Here is a 22,541-nt window from a genome sequence, read left to right on the forward strand (position 1 = left end):
GATGTGTAAAAAATGCTTAAATCTTGTATATGCTCATGTTCGCGCAGTAAAGATGTTCAACTGAGCTCTTAGTTCCTCTAGCATTCTTTTTAAACTGTCACGTTGTTCTGCGCAAGGTAGTGGCAACTTTTTCACAATGTCAAGATTTTCCATTGAATAAGTGAACGACAATGCCGGTGACACTCTTTTTATTTTACTTCCAAATTCCCGGTCTTTCTCCTCCGCCATTTGTCAGCCATGTCTCTGTTATTCAGGCAGTATGTATATGATTTTGTTCCCGACCTATATACTTTGGGGTCACAGGTGCGAGCTGCCAGTTATGATAGATGCAAAAGATTATTTAGAGAGAATAGGTAGAAAGTACTGCCTCTTGCGCACAAATAGAGTAAAGGAAGATTAAATGCATATTGATCGATTGCGCAGGACTGGCGTAGATAGCGTGACGACTTCCGGACTCACTCCCACACCTCCATCATCAGATGTTCTGCTGCTGTTCTTCGGAAACAACAAAAGTAAGTCATGACCTTCACTTGATTCACCTTTATCCTTTATACATTAAAGTCTCTAACTTCTTCCTCCCCTCTCCACTTTATTTCTAGCCGTTATTAGTGCGCTGCGCTACCCCGCGCCTCTAATTGAGCAGTATAACTGAGCAGTGCGAGCACAACTGCTGTCTACGGTTTTAACTCAAATCCTTCAGCCTATACTACATGGGCCTTTTGATGTAATTTGCCAGGTATTGAGAGCTAAGTCTTTTCAAATGTTCCGCAAATACAGGACTAGCTTGCGTGGCGGCGGAGTGATTATTTCAATTAAAAATGACTCTCAGGCTTCTTTGTTATCAATTCACTCATTTGTATAAATAATCTGGAAATGCAACCGAGTTGGAATTCGGACAGTTATGATATGTGTGTGGTATCGACCAGCCGATTCTCAGCCAGAATTCGTCGGTTTTTTAAATGATACACTGGAGAAGATTTCGCTTAGGTTTCTGAAAGCAGTACTTACTCTGCCAAGAGATTTTAAATGTCCCACTATTAACTGCGCAGTGTCACCGTCTTTCACCTCCCAACAAAATCAGTCTTGCTGTTTTCACTTTGTTCATTTATTGCAACTTCATCGTTTATCACAATTGATCCGGGAACTTACCCGCGGCAATGAGATCTTGGACCTAGTGCTGACGAGCCGTTGTAATTTTGTTTCTGTTAGTGCGTTGGAGGGAATAAGCGACAATAATATTTTTTTAATATTTTTTTATGATGTTTACCATTAGGCATAATGCGAAACGGAGAGAAAGTTTGAAGGAGTAATAAGCCTCGCTTAAAAAGTGGCAAAAGGTCGCGATAAAGCGATTATCATGTGTACACTATCATCATGTGATCACTATCATATAATATGTGATCACTAAAATCATGTGATTGTCGCTTGCAGGCGACTATCGCAATGTAGAATAAGCTCACGCATTGTTAGATTTTGCTGCCTCGCCCCATTAGAAAAAAAAAATGTATCTTCAATAACGCGCGCGCAGACATAGCCAGATTGAACGAATTACCAGGACATGTTTTCAATGGACTTTCTGAATACTTTGTCATCGCACAACCGACAAAAGCTGGAGTTTATTTATTTATAAACACAAAACAAATTCAGAATGACCGCATTCTAAAATTGATAAATAAAGCCATAATCATTCACCCGTGGTTCACTGATGAATGTACAGGTCTTTAAATAAAATGAAGCACGCTTACAGGAAGGCTACAAGAACTAAGGCACTTTTGGACCGGCAAAAATATAATAAACTTTCTGCTTTACATTCTGCTAAAGTGGAAGATGTAAAAATTCATGTATTTTCAAAAGGGTCGAGAATTGGGCGAGTTGGTACGAATTCATACTGCTGTGGCACCACAAGGACAGGAACGGAGACAGAGTGACGACAACACAAGTGCTCACTAACAACTGACAAAATTTATGAAAAGCAAAATTAAAAGCGTTTTAATAAATTTTGTCAGTTGTTAGGGAGCACTTGTGTTGTCGTCACTCTGTCTTCGTCCCTGTCCTTGCGGTGCCACAGCAGTATGAACATGTATTTTAACGCCACTCTTCGGCATACACTAAAAAGGAACCAAAAAAGTACTGGGGTAAAGCCAACCCGAAAAGTACTCACCCGTTACGAATATTAACTAGGGAAGATGCTATATCAAGACAAGCGCCGAACTTTTCAGTGGGACTTTTAATGAAGCGCTCACGGAGAAAGCTATACTTGACTCATTTCTATCAGCTGCTTCAGCAGTCATGCGGCACCATTTCACTCCTATCACAATTGCAGGAAACGGTGACGGCCCGAGCAATCGACAGGCTGCCCATGAACACAAGCCCAGGTCCTGGCAGTAGAAGCGCAAAACTGATAAATTTACTTTTAATCGCATTTTTTTCTGGCACTATTTCAGCAATCACTTGACACAGGAATCATTTCAGACAACTGGAGAACTGCACATATAACACCTTTGATGAGGTCGAAAGTATGACGTAATCCCGTCTGGCCGGCGGGATACAGTTCAAAAAATAGAGACACCGCAAAGAGGGTAATTTTAACCCGAATTACGCGCGATCCTTGCAGGGATTACTCTAGCTTTTAAAGACAAACCTTTTTGGTGTGATTCCATCGTGAGCAAGGCCCCCGTTCTGGGCGCCTAAACGTCGACGTCAAATTTCACTTTCTAGTTGGCGTCTGTGTTTTTGTAATATAATACCTTTACTTAAATCAAGCAAAAATACAGATCACAGAAATTACAGGGCAATAAATGTGGCCTCCGTTTCCTGCAAATTATTCAAACACATCTTCTTTACTTACATCAAGATTCATCTAATTAGAAACAACTTGCTCTTTCATAATCACCACGGCTTCAGACATAAACATCATGTGAAACCAAGCTTTTCGAAGTTGTAACAGGACTGCACCATTCCTTACATACCGTGAATGACACCGAGACAGCTTTCATAGATATTTCTGAAGCTTTCGACTGTGAGCTATCTAAAAACTTTAGATATTGGATAATGGCCATAAAATGAACAATATGTGTTGAGAAATTTCTAAATAATCGTTCTCAGGCAGTGAAATTTGAACAATGCACTTGAAAACATTTCACAGCAGCCTCAGGTGTTCCCCAAGAGTCCTTGCGTGGCTTTCACTTTCTTTTATTTATATCAATGACATAGCCTCTAGCTTAACTTCAAGAATACGGCTTTTTGGAGATGAGTGCATAATTTACATCGAATTAGTTAACCCAAGCGACGTGCGTATTCTTCGATTGACTTTAACTAATAACTGAATGGTGTGGCATACGACCGATGCGGATTAATATAGATAAAATAAATATTTAAAATTTCTAACCACAGTCCGACTGCTACTCAGTCAGTACACAATCAATAACTACTCAACTGAAGCGATGCAAATTTCAAGTATCTAGGTGTTTATCTGCATTCGAATCTAACCGTCACATAGAGCACATAACTAACAAAGCATCCGACTAGCCCATACCAAAATGTTGATCGATCCAAGAAACTTGGTCTCGTGAAACGCCGCTTGGTTATTTTTACAGCACCCTTATTAGGCCTTTACTTGAATGCGCTTCACTGATATAGCTCCCTAACGAGGATAATCTTGCTATTCTTGAGTCGGTCGAAAACAAAGCAGTCTGAAAACAGAGTCTGTCCAGTGCTTCCGCTCACATAAACGTACCAAAAATTTATTCTCTCGTTTTGACCGTAAATCGTGGTATTGGTTGTCAAGCAGCATCATGTCATCGCAGAAATTGCCGCACTTTTACTTTGCATTAGTAATTTTTTTGCACCCGCGACACTTAGTAGTATTTTGTGATTTTTTAACGAGCGTTCTTGCCTCTTTTGTGTGTTTTTGAATCGTTTTTCAGTGCCCTCTCTTATATCATTTGCCCATGTGCGTACTGTTATATTTTGAATTTTTTTAATTTTGGGATTGGCGGCAGGGCCTCTCGGGGCAATGTGAAATCAGGGGCGAATTTTTATCCGACATCTTCCCCTGCTAGAATGAACAGATGAGCAGGAAAGCAATGCCATAAAAATACCTCTTCCCGTAGCCTGCGAAGCAAGGTATTCCCCAGGCAGAGTTTTCAAAAACGTTTGCATGGTCTTTTTTTTCTCCTCTCCTTTCTGCCGCCGGGATCCTTTCCAGCGGGGAAACAGTAAGGTGCATCCCCTCAAGCAAGCCGAGCTGGGCGCCCCAAAGGGCTTCGCCAACAACCCGTTTCCCATGGAGCTATACCACATGGAGTCCAGTCCTCCGTGCCGTGCCGTGCGCATGGTCGCCAGGCACCTGAACCTCAGCCTCAACCTGATACCAGTGAACGTTATGGCGGGCGAGCACATGACGCCCCAGTATCAAAAGGTGGGCGAGCGCACTTCATTCGAAAGATACAGATTTTTCTTTTTTTTTTTTACTCGGAGAGCTTTGTGCCTGTCCCAGAGACAAACCTTGTAGTAGCATTAGCATGTTCTAGTAGTCACAGTCTGCGTAACCTATCGTTGGGCTGCCAAGGGTACTACGCGGAAAGTGGTTACCGTGGATATTGTATAGCGACAGCGGAGCTATGCGTAACCGGGGGGTGGTTGCTACCGGAACCATCACGAGGGGGATTGTCGCGGATGGAGGAAGGTATCCCGAGAGCGGGGGAATATGAAACCAGATGGTGGTTATCGTGGAAACAGGGGAGTATGGCGAAACCGTAATAAGCTTCAACTGATGTGTGGTTGCCAGGAAAGTTACACTGAGGGCAGCTTCTCTGGAAAAAGTTGAGGGTTACCGCGGAAAGCGGATGATATGCCTAGAGCTTTGGAAAGCTTAAGCGAGGATGGTTATTACGGGGACCATTCGCAAGGTAGCTGCTGTAGAAGGAGGAGGGTGTGGCGAGATCGGAGGAATCCCCAACAGTGTGATGGTTGCCTGTGGAAGGAGGAGAACACGGCACTCTGCAGAGGAGATCTGGCCGGAAAATTAATAGATCCGGAAAAGGAAAACGCTGTAGAAATATACAGATAGTAAGTCGCTCTTAGGCAGTCGACCTACGTGATTTTCAGACGGAACGTCATAAGAAACACCTTAGTGTAATCGCAAGGAGTAATGCGCCGATTGCCCCGCCCTTACCGTGGTGAAAATGCGAAATCATTCAGAAATTGAGAGCTGACTATCTCCGATGCCGCGCATGTTATTACAATGCTAAGAAACGCATTGCTCACATATACTCTTTCCATTGTCTCCAGTATGATCATGCACGCTGGCTGCAAAGACTACTAGAACGTTACATTTGCTTTAGATAATTAGGATATTGACCAGGACTATTATTATCGCACTTTGTGTCCGCTGATCCCATATCGTGCACGCATGACCGGCTAACGTGTACTCGTCATGCTCTAAACCTCCTGAAATACTAATTTTGATCTCCCTGCTTTTAGCTGTCCAAGAAGGCCTAGAGAGTCAGCATGCTTTGATTTGCCAACACGAAGGGGTCCGCCCCTGATGCGGGTGATAATGCCGAACAGAAGCGCAACGCAGGTGCCACTAAGACGGGCGGGAGAACGGGATCAGCTTAAGGGGGCGCCGTGAACGCTGGCACAATATTGACGTTATTCGGAGTTTCTTCTGCGAACGCCCTTCATTTTGTGCCGTTGGGGCTTATGTAAAGTGTACCGGATACAACAATACGTGCCACGGTTGCAGAGCAAAAAGCACTTTGGGACAACCATATACCTTAAGGCTACTGAAAACGCCCATTCACTCTTTTCTAATTTAATCAATTAACACTTCTGCTCATGCATGTGTATATTTTGAGAAGCAGTTCGAAAAACGGGACAAAAGGGACACGGACATAACAAGCTCGAGTTTCGCGCTGTTTCGCAACATGAACTCGCACGAGCTCTCCCAACTTCCTAAGCTTAGGAATTTGTATATTTTACGACACGGAACAATGTAATCCTCTTGCTCTCTTACACTCCCAGATAAACCCGCAGTCCGTCCTACCGACCCTGGTTGACGACGGTTTTGTCCTGTGGGAAAGGCAAGTGGTGGTTGCATTTCTGTTCATTGCTCTCGTAGCAAGGCGCTATACTCTCCTTTCGCAAATCAAAATTCATTTCTGTCGCTGTGGCTCAGGCCTTGTGATTCTCGCCTTCTAGCCAACATTTCATCAATTTGCAGGGTTTAATTGTAGAATGTGACCATTTCAGTGTGACCATTTCTGCTGACACAGATCAATTTATGTTGTCTGTTGGACCTCCTCCCCGCACTTAAGCCAGCAGAAAAAGTAGGTTTCTCTACCGCCCACCTGTTCAGCACTGAAGTCCGGCATTCATTTTCAAGTTTTGGGACCTTACTTGGGCGTGAACAAAAGATTTCTATTCGGAGGTGTCTTTATTTATTTAACCACAGACATTACGAGTGGCTGCTTTCATGCGTCAACCTTTAGGCAAAAAAAAAACTGAAAACGGCAACTAAAACCAAGCATTGATTACAAAGCTGCCTTCATATTATATCGAGCATGCTAGCTGCCTGAAAGACACTTGATGATTAATACAGAAGGTAGCGCAAGTGTGGGCTCCTGTAGCGGTGCAGGAAGGCTAATACCGCGCTCGATGGTACCCGCACGAAATGGCGTCCTCATGCAACATGGAGGTGGCAGTTAAAGGAACGATTAGTCGCGCCAGATTGCTCGCAGCAATCTGGGGGATCACACATTTCCCACCGGTGGCAGCACGTGTCTTCCCAGGGCAATGGCGCACCGCTTAACAACCGCGCCAAGAGTGCTATGAGGACTGCCAGGGATGTATGAGTCTTAGAGAAAGCTCAGTTCTGCATACATGAGCATTAGCCCATTAGATAACGCGTCATACCCTTAAGGCAGAGAGCAGGCCGCGATACCGCGGCGAATATCTTCACGAGGTTGCCAAGCAGATCAGAAGGGACGCAGCGGCGTCACGTCGGTAGAATTGCAAGCTACGTGGATTACATTACGCCGCAGCGCGCGGCTACTGCGTTCACCAATTGAGCGGGCGGGCTTAAACCTTCTCAGAAGTAAGCGGTATTAATTGTCTCTGCCGACGTTTTTAGAGTAGAGAATGGCTGAACGTAACTGGTAATGAAAATCAGCAATATTGCTCGGGATAATTAAATTAGGGCAGGCAACCCTGCTAAGTTCGGCATACCTAACGTTAGAGACCGAAATATCGGCACTTTATGAAAGAGAAGTGAGCGGAGAAAAGATTGGCTGTGTGAAATTATAATCCATCTGCAGTTCATAAATTCTGTGCAAGAGATCAGCCCGCATTTTTTCGCCACACACGCACACTCACACAGTACCTAGACATTAATACAAATACTCTCAAAACACTTTGGCTCAGCTCTCTTCTGTGTATTCATTCAGAATCAGAACAAGGAATAATAGCCTTGTTGTTCTTGTCTTACTACTGTGGCTCGACATGTGCGGAGTGAAATAGAAAGTAAACTTCTCTCCATTGTTTCGGCGCCCATTGGATTAGTCCATTAAGAACAAACTATAAGGTGGATGTGGTTTTGTGGCAAACTATGCATTATGCGCAAGCCTCCTCACAGTGGGCGCACGTCGCATACTCGGTACAGTTCAGTCGCATAAGTGCCCCCGTGGTAGTAAAACTACTTATAAATGCTGAGAACTAAGTTTTCAGAAAGCAAAACATTTAATCGCTGACCAGCACAGGGGGGCTGCAAAGTAAGTCACCTATCGCGCGGCATCTGTCCTGTAGGTAAATCTATAGTCATGTAGCTAGTTTTACTGCAAATAGTAAGAGAGGAAGCTCACTAGCCGTTTCACCAAAAACATTTTCACGACGGTAGCTTAGAAGGGGTAAGCTATAAACAGCTATCTTTGAAATTTATATGGATGATATGTGGCAATGATATCGTTCGTAGTCAGTATAGTACCAACCTACTTGAAGGCTGTAGTTTGCAGCAGCTGAAAGAGAAAGAATTGTGCCTTCCGGTCGCTTTGAAAGGTCGCCATTATTACTCATTTTTTGAGCTTCATTGAAAATATCCTCCACAACCCCCAATGCTTTTGTCTCGTGTAATTCTACAGCCGGTGCGACTTTCCAGCGAACTCTACAACTGGCCTACTCCTCGAGAGAGCACCTCCAATAGCATGTTTGAACCAAAGCAAGAAGCTCATCCACATACAACCAGTGCCCGTAAGCGCAGGGTGAACTGATAAACATCGTGATATGTTTTGAGGTTTTAATTCTGCGATTAAGTGGTAAACATACATGTGCTCTGCCAGGTGAGATATATAAAGATAGGAGACATATTTTTAGAATGCCTTAACAGAGGAACCTGCTCAGTACGTGGCTTGTTTCTTCAACGTGTTTATGAAAATGACAAAACAAACACCGACTTAGCATCTTGAATAAAATAACATGCCGCTGTATAGTGCAAAGCATCTACTGAAAAACTGACACAGAAATGGTCCGGAGTAGTAATTTATTAGGATGACACTTTCATAATAAAGACGATGAACACTTAGCTCTTCGTGTTGTTTGAATTTTGAGACACCGAAAGACTCAACTTAATACGTTTCTAATGAAGACTTGTTTTGCTAACATGGACGTAGCACCAAAAGTTTCCAGGAGGAACAGGCGAAAATAAAGTGCACCTATTATTTCCTTTCTGTTGTGTCCATAAAAATACCTAATAGTTTAAAAAGTTACGGCTTTTACTTGGCGTAAGTACATTCTCTTCGGATGCAATTTCAGATGCCGCATGAATTTTGTTTCTCGCCATAGGATTGCCGAGTAGAGTCGAAGCTCCTCCATGTTTCGTCTTTAAGTTGTGCGCATACGGCTAAATATGTGCATTTTTTAGCATGTGATTCCTAAAACAACCCACAAAATGTTCTTTTACACGCTGTAAAAGATAGCTGAGGTTGATTTAAAAAGTACTGATCAAAGCGGAAAGCAGGCTTTCGATCGCATCACCAGCAAATGGCCTCAAATTGTTTTCTTCATGGAGAACACACATTGAGAACTCCCCTTATTTCTTACTGACGAGTTCTTAATACGTTGTGTCTTGCTTCTTTTTAGATGGACAGAACGAGCGCGGCCTTCAAACTTAAAGTGGGTTAATTGTTAGGGGAGTGGCCGCCGCTCATTACAGCCGCTTCTCCTAAAAGCTGTCTTAACGTTTGATTTCTCTAAACAACTATTAGTTTCAATGCGTTTTCTTCAATCGCAAAAGGGCTAAATTATCAAGATATGAAAAAACATTTCGAGAGAAACTCTGGGGCAGCGAGCAGCGCTAAGCTCGAAGGGAATCAATGAAAATAATGGAAACACGGTCGGACTAAATAAGTGCAAACGCTTTCTTTACGGCACCAACATTTTTGCGCACGCTGTAAGTTTTACACTCACAGCTGAGCTTCGCTCCTATTGAAATTGAAAACAATCTGTAGAAAACTTGGCAGCATTGAAGAACAACCTTTTTAAAACCCACTTCAAGAATGCATGTGTCTCTTTGCCGCTGATGAATGCAACTCGAAAATGCTTCAAAAACAACGCATCTACAACTGCTTTTACTGCCAAGGGGCACTGGGCAGTATTTAATAAATAAATAAATAATAAGATGCTTTGCACACACGGCAGCTAACAGAGGGTACAAAAATGCTTTTTCTATAGAGCCGCATGCTAGCAAGCGGAGCTTTGGTGTCTAATTTACGGAAAAAGTTTTCTTGCAAAGAGGAATCGGCACCTTTGACTCTCGCGTTAACGCATGATGACTCTGAAGGCCAAGTACACAGAAGAATATAATGGTGCCGCAAAGAGCACCATTATCAAATTCCTGTACAGATTATTACGTGAAAGAGAAAATAGGTACTCCTTAGAAAATCAAACTATCAAAAACCACAAAGACGCACACACTTCCTGAATAAAGCCCAGTAAAGATGTGCTCTAAGTAAACTTTGAAGAATTTACTTAGTTTGGAAAGAGGGTCACGAAATTAATAGCAAGACTTCTCTAATAATCGGATAGGAACAATTCCGAAACAAAAAAAAAATGGGAAACTAGCTGTCTCACATACAAGGGAACTAAGCCCAATCTTCCTCCACAAACCGGCCTGGAAAGATCGCGTGGTATCGGGTCGAAATTTAATGTCAAATAAATGTCGCAAAAATTCGGTGAAAGCGCTGGGTGTAATGCCTAGGGCAGTGCGAGGCCTGGAGTACTTTTTTTTGCCAGAAAGGTGCTGGAAGCCGCAGACTGACCGAAATTTGACAGCCTATGTGGGACAAAACTGAGCATAACGCCCAACGGCCGGAATCCGCTCCTTGCAGTAATATGCATTTCACTTAAATTTATGAAAAGGAACGCCCCGAAAATTGGGAGACACACACGATCATTGTATTGCGGCATGAGGGAGCGGTGTTGTGCCCCATCAACCGAACCACTGGCCGCCAGAACTTTTGGAGCAATTATGCTGGACGCCAGAGACGATGCCAAAGTATGTTGAGTTGGCCGAAGTACAAGCGGTGGTAATGTGCGTGCGGTGTTGGCCTAAATTGAAGGTTAGCAACGTATTAATTAGTGCATTGAACTACAGACACACTAATGATTGAGATACTAATAAGAGTAACATAATACGCGTAGACTGCAGCGTGGAAGAGTTCAGACAAAAATGGGAAAACTATGTTGTGATAATGAGATAAATGTGCGAGCGTCAACAAAGTATATGATTGCATGTGAAGGCAAACTTCAGAAGGGAGCCTTTAACGCTCTCGCTTCATGCCCTTAAAGGCTGATCTTAAGTGTTCCCCTTATCCCGTTAGAGCCACGGCTTTCCCAAAAGCTCTCGTTTGTAGTCTGTGGAAAGCACTAAAGAACATGCACTGGTTGTAGTTGTGTCCCATTTTAAAGGCAATGTTTTGTTGCGGCATTTCTATAAGACAAAACACCGCAAGGAATCCAGAGCTAAATCTTCTCTGACGGCGTTGCGCTAGCGGTAACATCATGAAGTCAAATATTAATACATTTGAGTATCATCATTGTGTCGTTCAATTTGTTATGCTTTACGTGAAGGAAATATTATCGCAGTTTCGTTACACATGAAGGCTCATATATGCGGATTCAATAGAAAAAGCGTTTACACAAGAAAAGATAAAGGACTGCTGCTCTCGTTCTGTTCCAAGTGTCTGTATGTAAAGTGTATCACTTTAATCCTAGGCAGAGATATCAATTCGCGCCGAGGTAGGTCTCTTTGATGAGCAGTAAATTGAAAGTGATGTTTGAAAAAATTTGTAAATACACCCCTCGAAACAAACCTTGATTTCTTTTCAGTTGAGATTGAGGTTATTTTTTATGCTTTGGCAGCGGCGGAAGTAAAAAAATAAGTGAGATAAGTTAGAAGCAGTCTGACGACAACGTACATATCATCTTTTGCACAGTTTTTGTAAGCCGGGCTCTCTAATCTTTCGAGTATTTCACGTGTCTGATCAGAAGAAACGTGCTCGAAAAGCACCAACGATGGACACACGGTCGTAAGAGTGCAGGCCAGAGACGTGGCGTAATATCTTCGCGTTTTCGTGCAGTACCTGTAACCGCCTCCCCGAGTGAACGCCACCGAAGTGTCTTTCTTCGCTTCCAACTGTGCGCACTTCGTTTCATACCACTGCTATGCATAATTAGCAAGAACGCGATAACAAATGAGGCCTGGAGAGAATTCCTCCCAGTATCTAAAGACATTTTTCTCATCTTGGTGCCGCGGATATAAGCTCCAGCGTTCTGCTTCAGCAGGCAGACACTTTCGATCACTGAAACCAATGTGCTTTGCTCAATCGAAAGCAGAAGCTTCTGTTTAACACATGAAGCTGCCGCTTTAGCATCACCGTCCAAGTCACCATAGTATGACCGCATTTCATCGCTTCAAAGGTGGCTCATTAAATACAGTGCCTAAGTTGGAATGAATTACTCTTTTGATTTTCAGCCGAGCTGTGCAGACGTACCTGGTGAACCGCTACGTCCCCCATAGCCCACTCTACCCGCAAGAGGCACGCTCCCGAGCCACAGTGGAGCGTCTGCTGTACTTCGACATGGGCACGCTCTTCGACGCGTGCCACAAGGTGCTGGTGAGCGAAACTCATCGCAGACATCTAGGCGCTTCCCTTGACTCCCTATAGTCTCCTAGTTTGGTTTGGTTTGGGTTATTGGGGTTTAACATCCCAAAGCAACTCAGGCTATAAGGGACGCCGTAGTGAAGGGCTCCGGAAATTTCGACCACCTGGGGTTCTTTAACGTGCACTGACATAGCACAGTACACGGGCCTCTAGAATTTCCTAGAGTTTCCTAGTTTGTACAGTAAGGCAGCGCGTATGCTCTTCTACTCAGGCATAAATTATTGAATGGCATTATGAAATGATTGAGCTTATAGATGCACTTGAGAAAACTTATAGAATGGGCTGAAAGAAAATTTAGCATTTCAGTACGTCATGGACTTCCACAGTAGTTGACAGGAATAATGTCATGAAATAGTCAGCTTTTTATATTTACCGCTCTCACTGACTTGTCCTTGAGCTCATGCCGACCAAATAGTCTACTTATGGATGTCTTGCAAATATTGCTTAGCACAGAATTGTGGCTATAGAGCGTAATTGCTAATAATACGAAAGATAATCATTTCCAACATTCTCCGGCAAAAAAAAACTTAAACTAGGAAAGTTGTATGATACTGTTGTGGAAATATACAAGGTAAGGATTCATTTTTCTGATATGTAGCAAAATATTTCTTTTCAAGCATGTCTATCGATCGCATTGGACATGTCAGACTACCACAGGAAACCAATGGGGACACTTTTGCCGACATCAGAAACGTTAACCGAGGAAAAATAAAAGACTGCTGTTGCGTGATCTACCGTTATAATGATTGATATAGTCTTGCATTATATGAAAAAATTGCTTTCATAAATTGTTTTCTGCTCAAAAATGCTTTTTTTCTAGAATTGTTATGTATGTTCACGGCAAAAGCATTTTTTAGCGAGGAAACTATATACGAATGCAATTTTTTCATGTAATGTAAAATTTCACTACAACAATCAATATAGCTGCAGATCACCCCACGGCAGTCTTGATTTTTTTTTCTGTTAACCTTCTGGCTACCATCAAAAGTGCTCCCCATTGGTTTTCTATGGGAGGCTTAACATTTCGATACGATTGATGGAAACATTTTGAAACAAACATTTTTCTACATATCAGGAAAAAATGAACCATTGCCTCTAATATTTACGTAAAAGTGTCTTAGAGTTTTCCACTTTTCGAAATTTTTGTCTGAAATTGCTGGATACGAAAGCATTGAAGACAGTAACTGCTCCAATAAAATTTACATATTTAAAGGGTCAGTCTACTGAATTTTATCGACCATATTTTCTTTGCGGCAACCGATAGCTCTTTACTCAAATTACCGTTTAGCCAGCTGTGGTGCCAAGGAGTGCGGTAGAACATTTTAAAATAGAATTTATTAATGTGGAAACACATCTGTATGAGATGGTAGTCTCATCTGGCAACCATCTGGATTTCCGCCGCGCGGCGACAAACATGGCGGCGCCCGTCGAAGCCGGACCTCTCGCTTCGGACTGAATTCTCGTTGTTGCTGCCTTTTTCAGTGCGTTCACTGGCCATAAATGGGGCGCCTGTCTTTCGCTTCGTCTCATCTCGCCTATAAGAAAACATATAAGAGATAAATTTGCGTTATTTTAATAATTAGAGTGACGATTCTGCCGCTCCTAGGCTTAAGTGGAGAGTCGGTTTGTTTACAGCAATGGTTCCCGTCCTGACGACCAGATGGCGCCACTATAGGCTGAGTTTATTTTTGCGTTTCTGCTAGCATACGCTGAGCTAAAAGTGGGAATGTGCCTGCGTTTTGCGTACGTGCAACTATAAATATTCATGTGATTTACAGAAAAAGCGAGTGGTACGCCTTCTACAGTTTGCTAGAACAAAACGTGCGTTTCTCTGACATTGGGGCATACAAATGGTACGTAGTATATTCACTTATGCTGCTACAAAAAAAGGCTACCACTTTCTTGAACAAAATGAACGTCTGGGGTCGCCACCATGCTTTTTTACGCGACTTTTAACGTCGAAATAAAATATAAATTCCTGCCTAAACCGGGCGCAGACCCCTCGTTATTGATGTTATAGGGTGCCAACTACCAGAATATGCCATTATTTATACACTCATCTCGGTGAGTAGACTGACCCTTTAAGCTTCCTCTCCTTTGTGAAGAAGAGTCTTGAAAACCATCCTTGGTTGCTGTGATTCTTTTCCTATCGGTAACTAGCAAGACAACGCGTTTCTTTCCAGCTCAATTCCAAATTACATGAACTTCTCAACGAAGACAACTGGCTTCAAATTATTCTTATTATTGGAAACTGACGTGCTTTGAGCAAGCTTCTATTCTAAGAGTTAGCAAGGCTAACGTTCCATGGTCTCTATTCACTAGTCGGCACGGTTTCGCAAGCTTAAACTTAAAATTATTAATAACTACCTGATGATAAGTACAATCAAGTTGGCACTTGTAAATTCACGACAATAAGGTTACGTCATCTTTAAAGTGTCAGTGCTAATTATGATCGCAATTTCAGTTCGTAGAAGAAATAATAAGTAGAAGAAAAAAAGCGTATCTTTGTGACGCTTAATGAGGTTTTCACCATTTAAATCTCAATTATTAATCCAGGTGCGCAGGACCTTCAATATATGCGTTTTAAGAAGGGGGAATCCTGTTTTAAGGTGCCGCTACTCAAATATTTGGCTCGAGAACGTGTTCTACCCGCAGGTTTATTTATTTCCACTGTGGAAAACGCATCTGTTGATGATGCGCATCTGTGTCCATACTTCGTTGCATTCATGAAAAGAACGTTCCCCAGGATCACGCTTACTATTGCCAAGATTATTACCGCCAAGATTATTAATTTTTTTTCTTTACAAACTTCCAATTACTGCAGGTAGCAGTACATCCCAAGGTTACATCAGGCAGGTTATCAATAGCAATGTTTCAGAGTGTACGTACCTTACTGCCGAAGCCTGTAGCCCTCTCTTTGGATCCGCAAGGCCAAACTATTTTCTAATCAAAGGTGAGCTAATGTAAGCGCTCCCTTTCCTAAGCGTGCACTCTGTCAAGTGTCTCGTAGGCAGGTCACAGGGCTTTTAAGGTTAATGAACATCGCCACTAAAATTTGGTAGCTAATGAATAATGAAAGGAATTTCTACCTAGAAAATGCGAATTTCGAGTAGTACCTCAAATATTTAAAAGGTTGGTTCAATCAATATAAATGGAAAACACAGGGGCATGGTGGCACTCTGCAAAGTGTCGATCTAGTAGAGACGGTTTTAGCATCCAACCAGCTATTGTCAGGTGACTCAAAAGAAAACATTCGACAGAAGTCTGTCTGGTTGGGAAATTTAACGTTAGGAGAAGGTAAGTGACGCCAATCAAGTAAAATACAGGAAAAACACGGCGTTTCGGGACCGGCTCGGCCCCTTCTCCACGGTGTGACTACGGGCGAGCGCTGCTTGGCTTTTTAAGCCCCTGCGTGAAGGACCTCCGGGCCAATGGCCGCAGCCCATGGACGTAGGATGAGGGGAGAGTCCCCAGGGAACGTCTCACATGCCTCAGACGCATGCCAGAAACGAAAACGTGTTTGCATCCCCTATGTGAGAGGCGTGAGCTAGACGCTGGCTCGCATTCTCGGAAAAGAAGGGGTGCTAGGAACGCACAAACCGACCAGCACTATCGGTCGCCTTCTCCCCCGCCCAAAAAACCGGCAGCCCAGAGAAAAGGCCCAGGGTGTCGTATACAAAATTTCGTGTTCCGTCTGTCCGGCGTCGTACATAGGGGAAACGAAGAACTTCGCGGAAAGGATGAGCCAACACAGAGCGGACGTCCGTCACATGAATCTTCAACGCAGCGCCGTGGCCGAACACTGTGAAGGGTGTGACCACCCAATTGACTTCGAGAGCACCATTGTATTGGAAACGGAAGCTAACCCACGCAGGAGGCTTCTACTCGAGTCGTGGCACATTCAGCAAACACGAGAGAATGTTAATCGTTCCCTGGGGACTCTCCCCTCATCCTACATCCATGGGCTGCGGCCATTGACCCGGAGGTCCTTCACGCAGGGGCTTAAAAAGCCAAGCTGCGCTCGCCCGTAGTCACACCGTGAAGAAGGGGCCGAGCCGGTCCCGAAACGTCGTGTTTTTCCTGTATTTTACTTGGTTGGCGTCACTTACCTTCTCCTAACATTGTCAGGTGTGGGGTTCGTAGTTGCCCATGCCCAGCTTCTACAGTTCCCCTCGGCGTATCGCATCATAACGTAACTCTCTGCGTGCTCCCTAGTATCCGGTGATCTTTGGCGGCCCGCAGCCGGACTCTGAACAAGAAAAGCCACTGGTGCAAGCGTTGGAACTGCTGGGTGGATTTCTTGGCGAAAACAAGTTTGTCACAGGCGACGACATAACTTTGGCCGACATTTCCATCCTGGCGTCTCTCACCGTCACCGAGGCGAGTGGTCTTCAACTCCTTTAGGCAAACTAAAAATGTAAAGCCTGTAAAAGAGTTTGCCGTCGAAGCTGTTGAGAGTGAATTCGGTTTTGGTAATGCGTAACTGAGTTTTGAAGTGAAAAAAACCACGAATTTCAAGTACCGAAAGTAAAAAAAAAAGAAACGGAAAGAACAAGCAGCGGTTCAAAAGAGCTCATTTTCAGAATGAGTAATAATATACTCTGAAAGCAGAGGAACACAATTCCAGCTCACATGCCTCTTCCAGAGTTAAAGGGACACTGAGGAGAAATTGAAGTTCACTTGCATCGACAGAATACCAGCTCCTGATTACAAAAACGCCATTCATACTGACAACAAAGCTCCTGTAACATAGAAAAGAGTAAGAACCAAAATACAGGTATCGCCGCCACAGGCCAAACTCGCAAGTACAAGCTTCATGGCGTCATAGGACAAAACAGTGTTGCTAGAACCAATAGTTCTAGCAACACTAGGACACGAGACGCTACAAATCACTGAGGCGCAGCAAATGCATGCGCAAATCTCCTTGACGTCGCCAGATGGCGCCACGTACCCGATAGCTACGCGCGCTCCTGCAGCGCCGGGACCAATCAGCGCTTGCTCTCAGCGGTATGGGGGCTCCCGGTATTCCGCTAACGGTAACAAGGTACACGGTATGCTAAAGGCGTCTATTTGCGAGAACTTCGTTGACGACTTCGAGAACGGGATCCATTGTGACGCTGGCAAAAGGCCGGTGCGAATGTAAACGAAGCGACGGCCGCAATAGCCGATAGATGCCTTCAACGTGCGGCCGGCGGTAGCTTTCTTTTCGGCTGCTGCTGGGCCGCACTGCTGGCCACCAGAAATCACGGAGTCTGCGTTACGTCATGTGAATGTCATGTGTCACGTCACTTAGTTCTGTGTCGACATAGCTGAATCCCAAGTTTGAATCAGAGCGGCGGGAAAAACTATTTCAACTTCGAATCCAAATTTCTTAGAAATAAATGCATCTTTCGCTGCCGGCCAAGTGGCAACAAAGCCATGAAATGCCGAACTATCGGATTTTGCTATAAAAAAATATTAATAGAGCTCTCCTCAGTGTCCCTTTAAAACCATGAGGAGTTAGCTTTTAGTCACAAGCAGCACCGGAGACGGAATCTGAAACCTTTGTTGAGTAACAAGCCAGAACAGATGGGCAATGAGCTGCGTGAATCGTATATGGCTGAAATTAAAACACGAACCTAAATGGAGGCTCAAAAGTAGTGTGAGTTATCCAAAAGCCAGAGGGGTTTTAAATTGGAAACTTTTGGTTAGCATATCTAATAGCATCTTAGGTCGTTCGCTCCGCACGGAGTACATTTTTGTGCGCCCTACGCGCTCCCGTTTAATGGGACATGCCATCTGGAAGCATACGTAGATGGTACTCGACGCATGCGGGGAATGCAGGCAGCCGCGAGGTTCAGCTTCACTGCAGAACTGACGGCGATATTGCCTAGGGCAATGATTACCGCAACGATGGCTGTGTTTAAAGAAGCATGCAATACTGAGTAAAGCTTGCCGAACTGGCCCATGCTTATTTTCAGGTAACACGTTAGCGAAACTCAAGACCGGAACAACAGGGGGACACGGAATAAGGCATAACTAAAAATTGGTTTTGGTTGACAGACGTACAATATACATAGGCAGGTCGTAACAAATCATAGCAGCAGAAGTAAAGCTGGCACGAAATGTAAAAGATAACGAAAGCAATAAAAATCAACTTTACAGCTACGGGCCCAAAGTTCCTTGCTCTTTATAAGTCAGCTTGAGTAGGATTTAGATATCGTTAATCCTTAAGTTACCATGAATTAGACTTTTTGGGAAACTGTATTTTTATTTCTGATTTTTGATGTATTTTGATTTTTGACCTGGAGACTGACCGGCATTCAATAATTTGCATGTGGCGGGTGCGCCTATCACTACGTCATGTATTAGCGGCAGGACTATTCGCGAAAATTTTTTTTTGCAGCTATGTTCATGACTTAGGTAGCCTTCGAATAGTGTTTATATATCAGATGATAATCACATTAAATGTATGAGAATGAAAAATGCCTTATACGACCATTCTTAGGGGATTGTAACAATTGGCGCAAATTTTGAGTACCTCCAGGCCTTAAGAAATGCCTAAACATCTCAAATGGTTATGTGTTGCCCTATTTATTGAAAGTTATATAGAATTTATTTATTTATTTATTTATTTCAGGTTCCTTCATGGCCCTTGGAGGGCATTAGAGAAGGCAGTGAGCAGTTTACAAATACGTACAGAATATATACACAACGCGTTATTTAAAACAATAGCTAACGCGCGTATTTAGCAGCATCATTACACAAGATTTCGATGTTAAGAGAATACAAGTAAACAATATTGCAAAAAAGTATGAACGCGAAAAAACTATACAAAAAAAGTATACAAAGTAGTGTTAAGGCATAAGGTCATTTAGAAATACTCATAACACAAGCTATAATACAAAGCAATGACAACACAGTTAGCAACAGTAAGCGGCAAAAATAACGAAAATGCATGTTTAAAATTGGCGAAATCGCTGTATACAGGATAGCAACGTGAAAATAAATAAAATAACCATTTTATCTAATCTACGACAAAATGATCCCGCAACCGTTTTTTAAATTCTTCAATGTTGTTAGTAGTAAGTAAGGCTGCAGGTAGGTGGTTCCACTCCGATGACGTCCTGGGAATGAAAACTGATAGATTTTAGTTGGGTCAGTATGTACAAGGATACTTTCAAAGAAAATTATTGAAGTGCAGTGTAAGGAAACACGCCATGTTTGTGAAGTTCATAATAGTGGACATATTATATTTATTTCTTTTATTATTGCTGTAAACAGAAGGTATAATATGAAACTATAGGAAAAATATCTTCTCAAAAATAACCTTCAGGTACCTTTTTAGGGTCAAATGAAACATTAATCCTTCATGTGACTTTAAAATTTATTATTGCAGACGATAGCAGCCGCAGACTACGCGAAATCTTGCGCTCAGGAAACACCTCCGCCGCCGACAGCCACATTCTTGTGTGCTTTCATATTCATACCTACTCCCACCTACTTCCCAGAGGCACAGTGCCAAATACCTTTCGCTGGCCTCCTGAGGCGACGTGACGCTCGCGCAATATTATGAGGATGTAATAGTCTTAGCAATTTATGGCCTGGATCTTCTCAAAGTTGCAGTCATATCGAGGCCAAAAGGTCACGTCCACGTTTGAGATGCCTTGACACCCCTGATCTTACGTCATTCAAATGCAACTGTCCTTTATAGTACATTTCTATTTTCCTACCAATACTCGATTAAAGGATACGAAATTATAATAGCTGTTTCGTCATGGTTATGCTACATGCGAATGAGGCACACTAGCACTTTTTAAGGATTGTTTTGGCGGTTACAGCAAGGCTACGGCTAAGCGCACTCTATGTGAGCATTCATAAAATGATCAGTACCACACGAGACTTGGTTGGGGCTGCAGTACCGATTATACATGTCCATAGAAACGCACACACATTATTTCACAGTCATTCGTTGTTCGACATACACTTTTTGTTTATTTATAATTTATTTGTTTATTTATTTAATTTCATTAAGCTGCAGGCCAGATTGGCCCAGGCAGGAGGGCCAATTTGTTAACCATAAAACCCTTCTGGCAGTTTGCCCTCAAGTAGGTGGGCACTTCGCCACCTGCCCGAAGCTTCGCACAGAAAAACATGGGCGAAATTTGAGAACGGGGGTTTTAGTGCTGGTGTACCATAACATATTAGTAGGTGCTCGCAGTCGTGGGTCTTGTGCAACCCAGGTTGCTCTTCCCGAGTGCCACCTGCCGTAGTGGGCAGTTCGCTCACTGTCTGGTGGGGAGGTTGTGATGACACCGCAAGGTCACGTGACCTAGGAGGCCCACCTCCCTCCTAGGTTGCCATTTGGGAACCACCTGCGAGAGCCATGCCAGTGGTTTTTCGCTCCCAACGCGGCCGCTGACAACGCCGACACCGAATATTCAGCAGAACGTGGCATTTATTGCTGTCGCTTTAAAAAAGGGAGTCGGATAGTTTTGCGGCAAAAAAAAAAGCAAACCGTGAGGCTAGATTTTGCGGTAATTTGACGCGTAAGGACTACGCCCCAGTCTTGGATGGCGACAATATTGTCGTACGAGACATTGGACTGTTTCTTATAAGTCAGTTAGGAAGGTCTGGCACGGATTCTAGATAGTATAATCACATTCCAGTTTACTGCGAGTGAACGTCTCGTTGCCAACTTCGCGGCTGGAAGGATGAGAGACAACTCGTGTCTTCACAGTAGGTGTAATGGTTTCATAGTCAGGTTTTGAGTTCAGACTACACTGAGATCAGGTCCACTCGAGTTGTGTGACTGACAAACGGCAGAGAATACTTAATGCTGGATGGATCAGAGGAGCCGTAGGATTGGTTTACAAGGAAATACTCCAATGTTGTTGTAACCTTGTTTGAAGTTGTGCCGCTAGACTGATTAGAACTGATCTGTTAGGCGTGGCTAAAAATAATTTTCTGGTTTTAATGCCCGGGACAGGTCGGCCTGAAAGCTCTAAGTTGCCAAATAATTTAGCTGTGGCTTCAACCCCCCAAACAGTTTTTGATTATATGGTAAAGCAGGCGAATTTCTGACATCAGAGGTGAACCCATTACGTCATGCTGACAAATTAATGCCCTGACTATAATTTCTGTTTCTACTCACAGTGCTCCGACTACGATCTCAGCCGTTTTCCCATCGTCATGGATTACTACGAGCGACTGAAATCAACCTTGCCCTATTATGGTGAAGTCAACGACCTTGGCATTCAGCACATGCGAGGCATCCGAACGCAGGGCAACTCAAAGTAAACTATGCTGGACAAGCCAAAATGCTTCAAAGAAACAATGTTGCAGCTTGTCCTGACAATTTTGCACTTTTGGAGGCACAAAAAATTGCTGGTCTTATAGTTGATTGTTACTAGTTCTTATTCAATACATGGCATCTTCAACACTGGCAAAGAATAAAGTTCAGGGACTAAACTGCATGTAATTTTTTCTCAACCCCCCCCCCCCCCTTCCCCGCACGAAAAACGAACGAATCAACTCTAAAATACGTTGTTTGCAATACGTAGAATGTTCCTGACGCTGCTGAAACGATGAAATAAAAAGATACTACTGCGTGTTACTAAACTCAAACGCAAGATATATTTTGCCAGGCGTTCAGGTGACGCAGGTGAAGGTTTAGAAAGTGTTAGGGCAAAGTAATTAGATCATTATTTGCCTTAGGAATATGCAAGCACGATGTTTTGTTTATTGAGGTGATACAAAATACTTCGCCTTTAGGAACGACGAAAGCAGGAGAAATTCTCCTTGACTGAGGAGTGGGCTTGGTAGGAGCGTTGTGAGTGAGTGTACGCCATAGTTGAGCCTTGAGGAAGCGGAGTCAAAGTTTCTGTTGCGCCCGGGTGCCTGTAGGTGCAGTGGCGTGTGGTGCCGTCATGTGGATGGTATAAAGAGCGGGCACTCCCTTCCTGCTGGCACAGGTGTGTGATGGAGCCGGTGACGTGTACGAGTACCGTGCATCCTTCTCAGTCTGCTCCCTCCCTGAATGCTGGTGTGCCCCCCACATCGACAGGTGCTCTACCACGAGGGAACGCTATCGCGATTAACCTTTTATGCGCAGCGTCTCCGAAGTTTTTGCTTGTCTGCTGAGAAATAGTTTTGTTTCCTTGAAACCGCATCCTGAAAACTATTCTCCATGACTGTCATGTCATGCCTTTGAACGCTTGGGTGCATATTATCATCGACTTCATCAAGAACACACTCACGAAATCAATCACATTTCGTGAAACCACCTCCTTGGTGAAATCCACATGGACACTATCCAACAAAAACAGCTCATCACCCAAATCG

The 22,541-nt window shown here is 43.5% G+C and overlaps 1 protein-coding gene across 1 annotated transcript; it reads left to right on the forward strand.

Annotated features, from left to right (window-relative positions):
- The first annotated feature begins 479 nt into the window (after positions 1-479).
- On the forward strand, positions 480-21,497 carry LOC149361243 (glutathione S-transferase 1-like). The gene is made up of 6 exons (XM_089569475.1): positions 480-512; positions 4,208-4,420; positions 6,028-6,086; positions 12,029-12,170; positions 16,434-16,598; positions 21,354-21,497. The coding sequence occupies exons 1-6, from the start codon at positions 480-482 to the stop codon at positions 21,495-21,497; spliced, it is 756 nt and encodes a 251-aa protein (XP_089425601.1).
- The last annotated feature ends 1,044 nt before the right edge of the window (positions 21,498-22,541 follow it).

This window comes from Amblyomma mixtum, chromosome 2 (genome assembly GCF_055824585.1).
Source record: "Amblyomma mixtum isolate Tamu chromosome 2, ASM5582458v1, whole genome shotgun sequence".
NCBI lineage: Eukaryota > Metazoa > Arthropoda > Arachnida > Ixodida > Ixodidae > Amblyomma > Amblyomma mixtum.

Coding starts and splice junctions, on each gene's coding strand:
- LOC149361243 (XM_089569475.1), top strand. CDS start 480: ATGTTCTGCTGCTGTTCTTCGGAAACAACAAAA. Junction 513..4,207: donor GTTCTTCGGAAACAACAAAA/GTAAGTCATGAC, acceptor GATCCTTTCCAG/CGGGGAAACAGTAAGGTGCA. Junction 4,421..6,027: donor TGACGCCCCAGTATCAAAAG/GTGGGCGAGCGC, acceptor TTACACTCCCAG/ATAAACCCGCAGTCCGTCCT.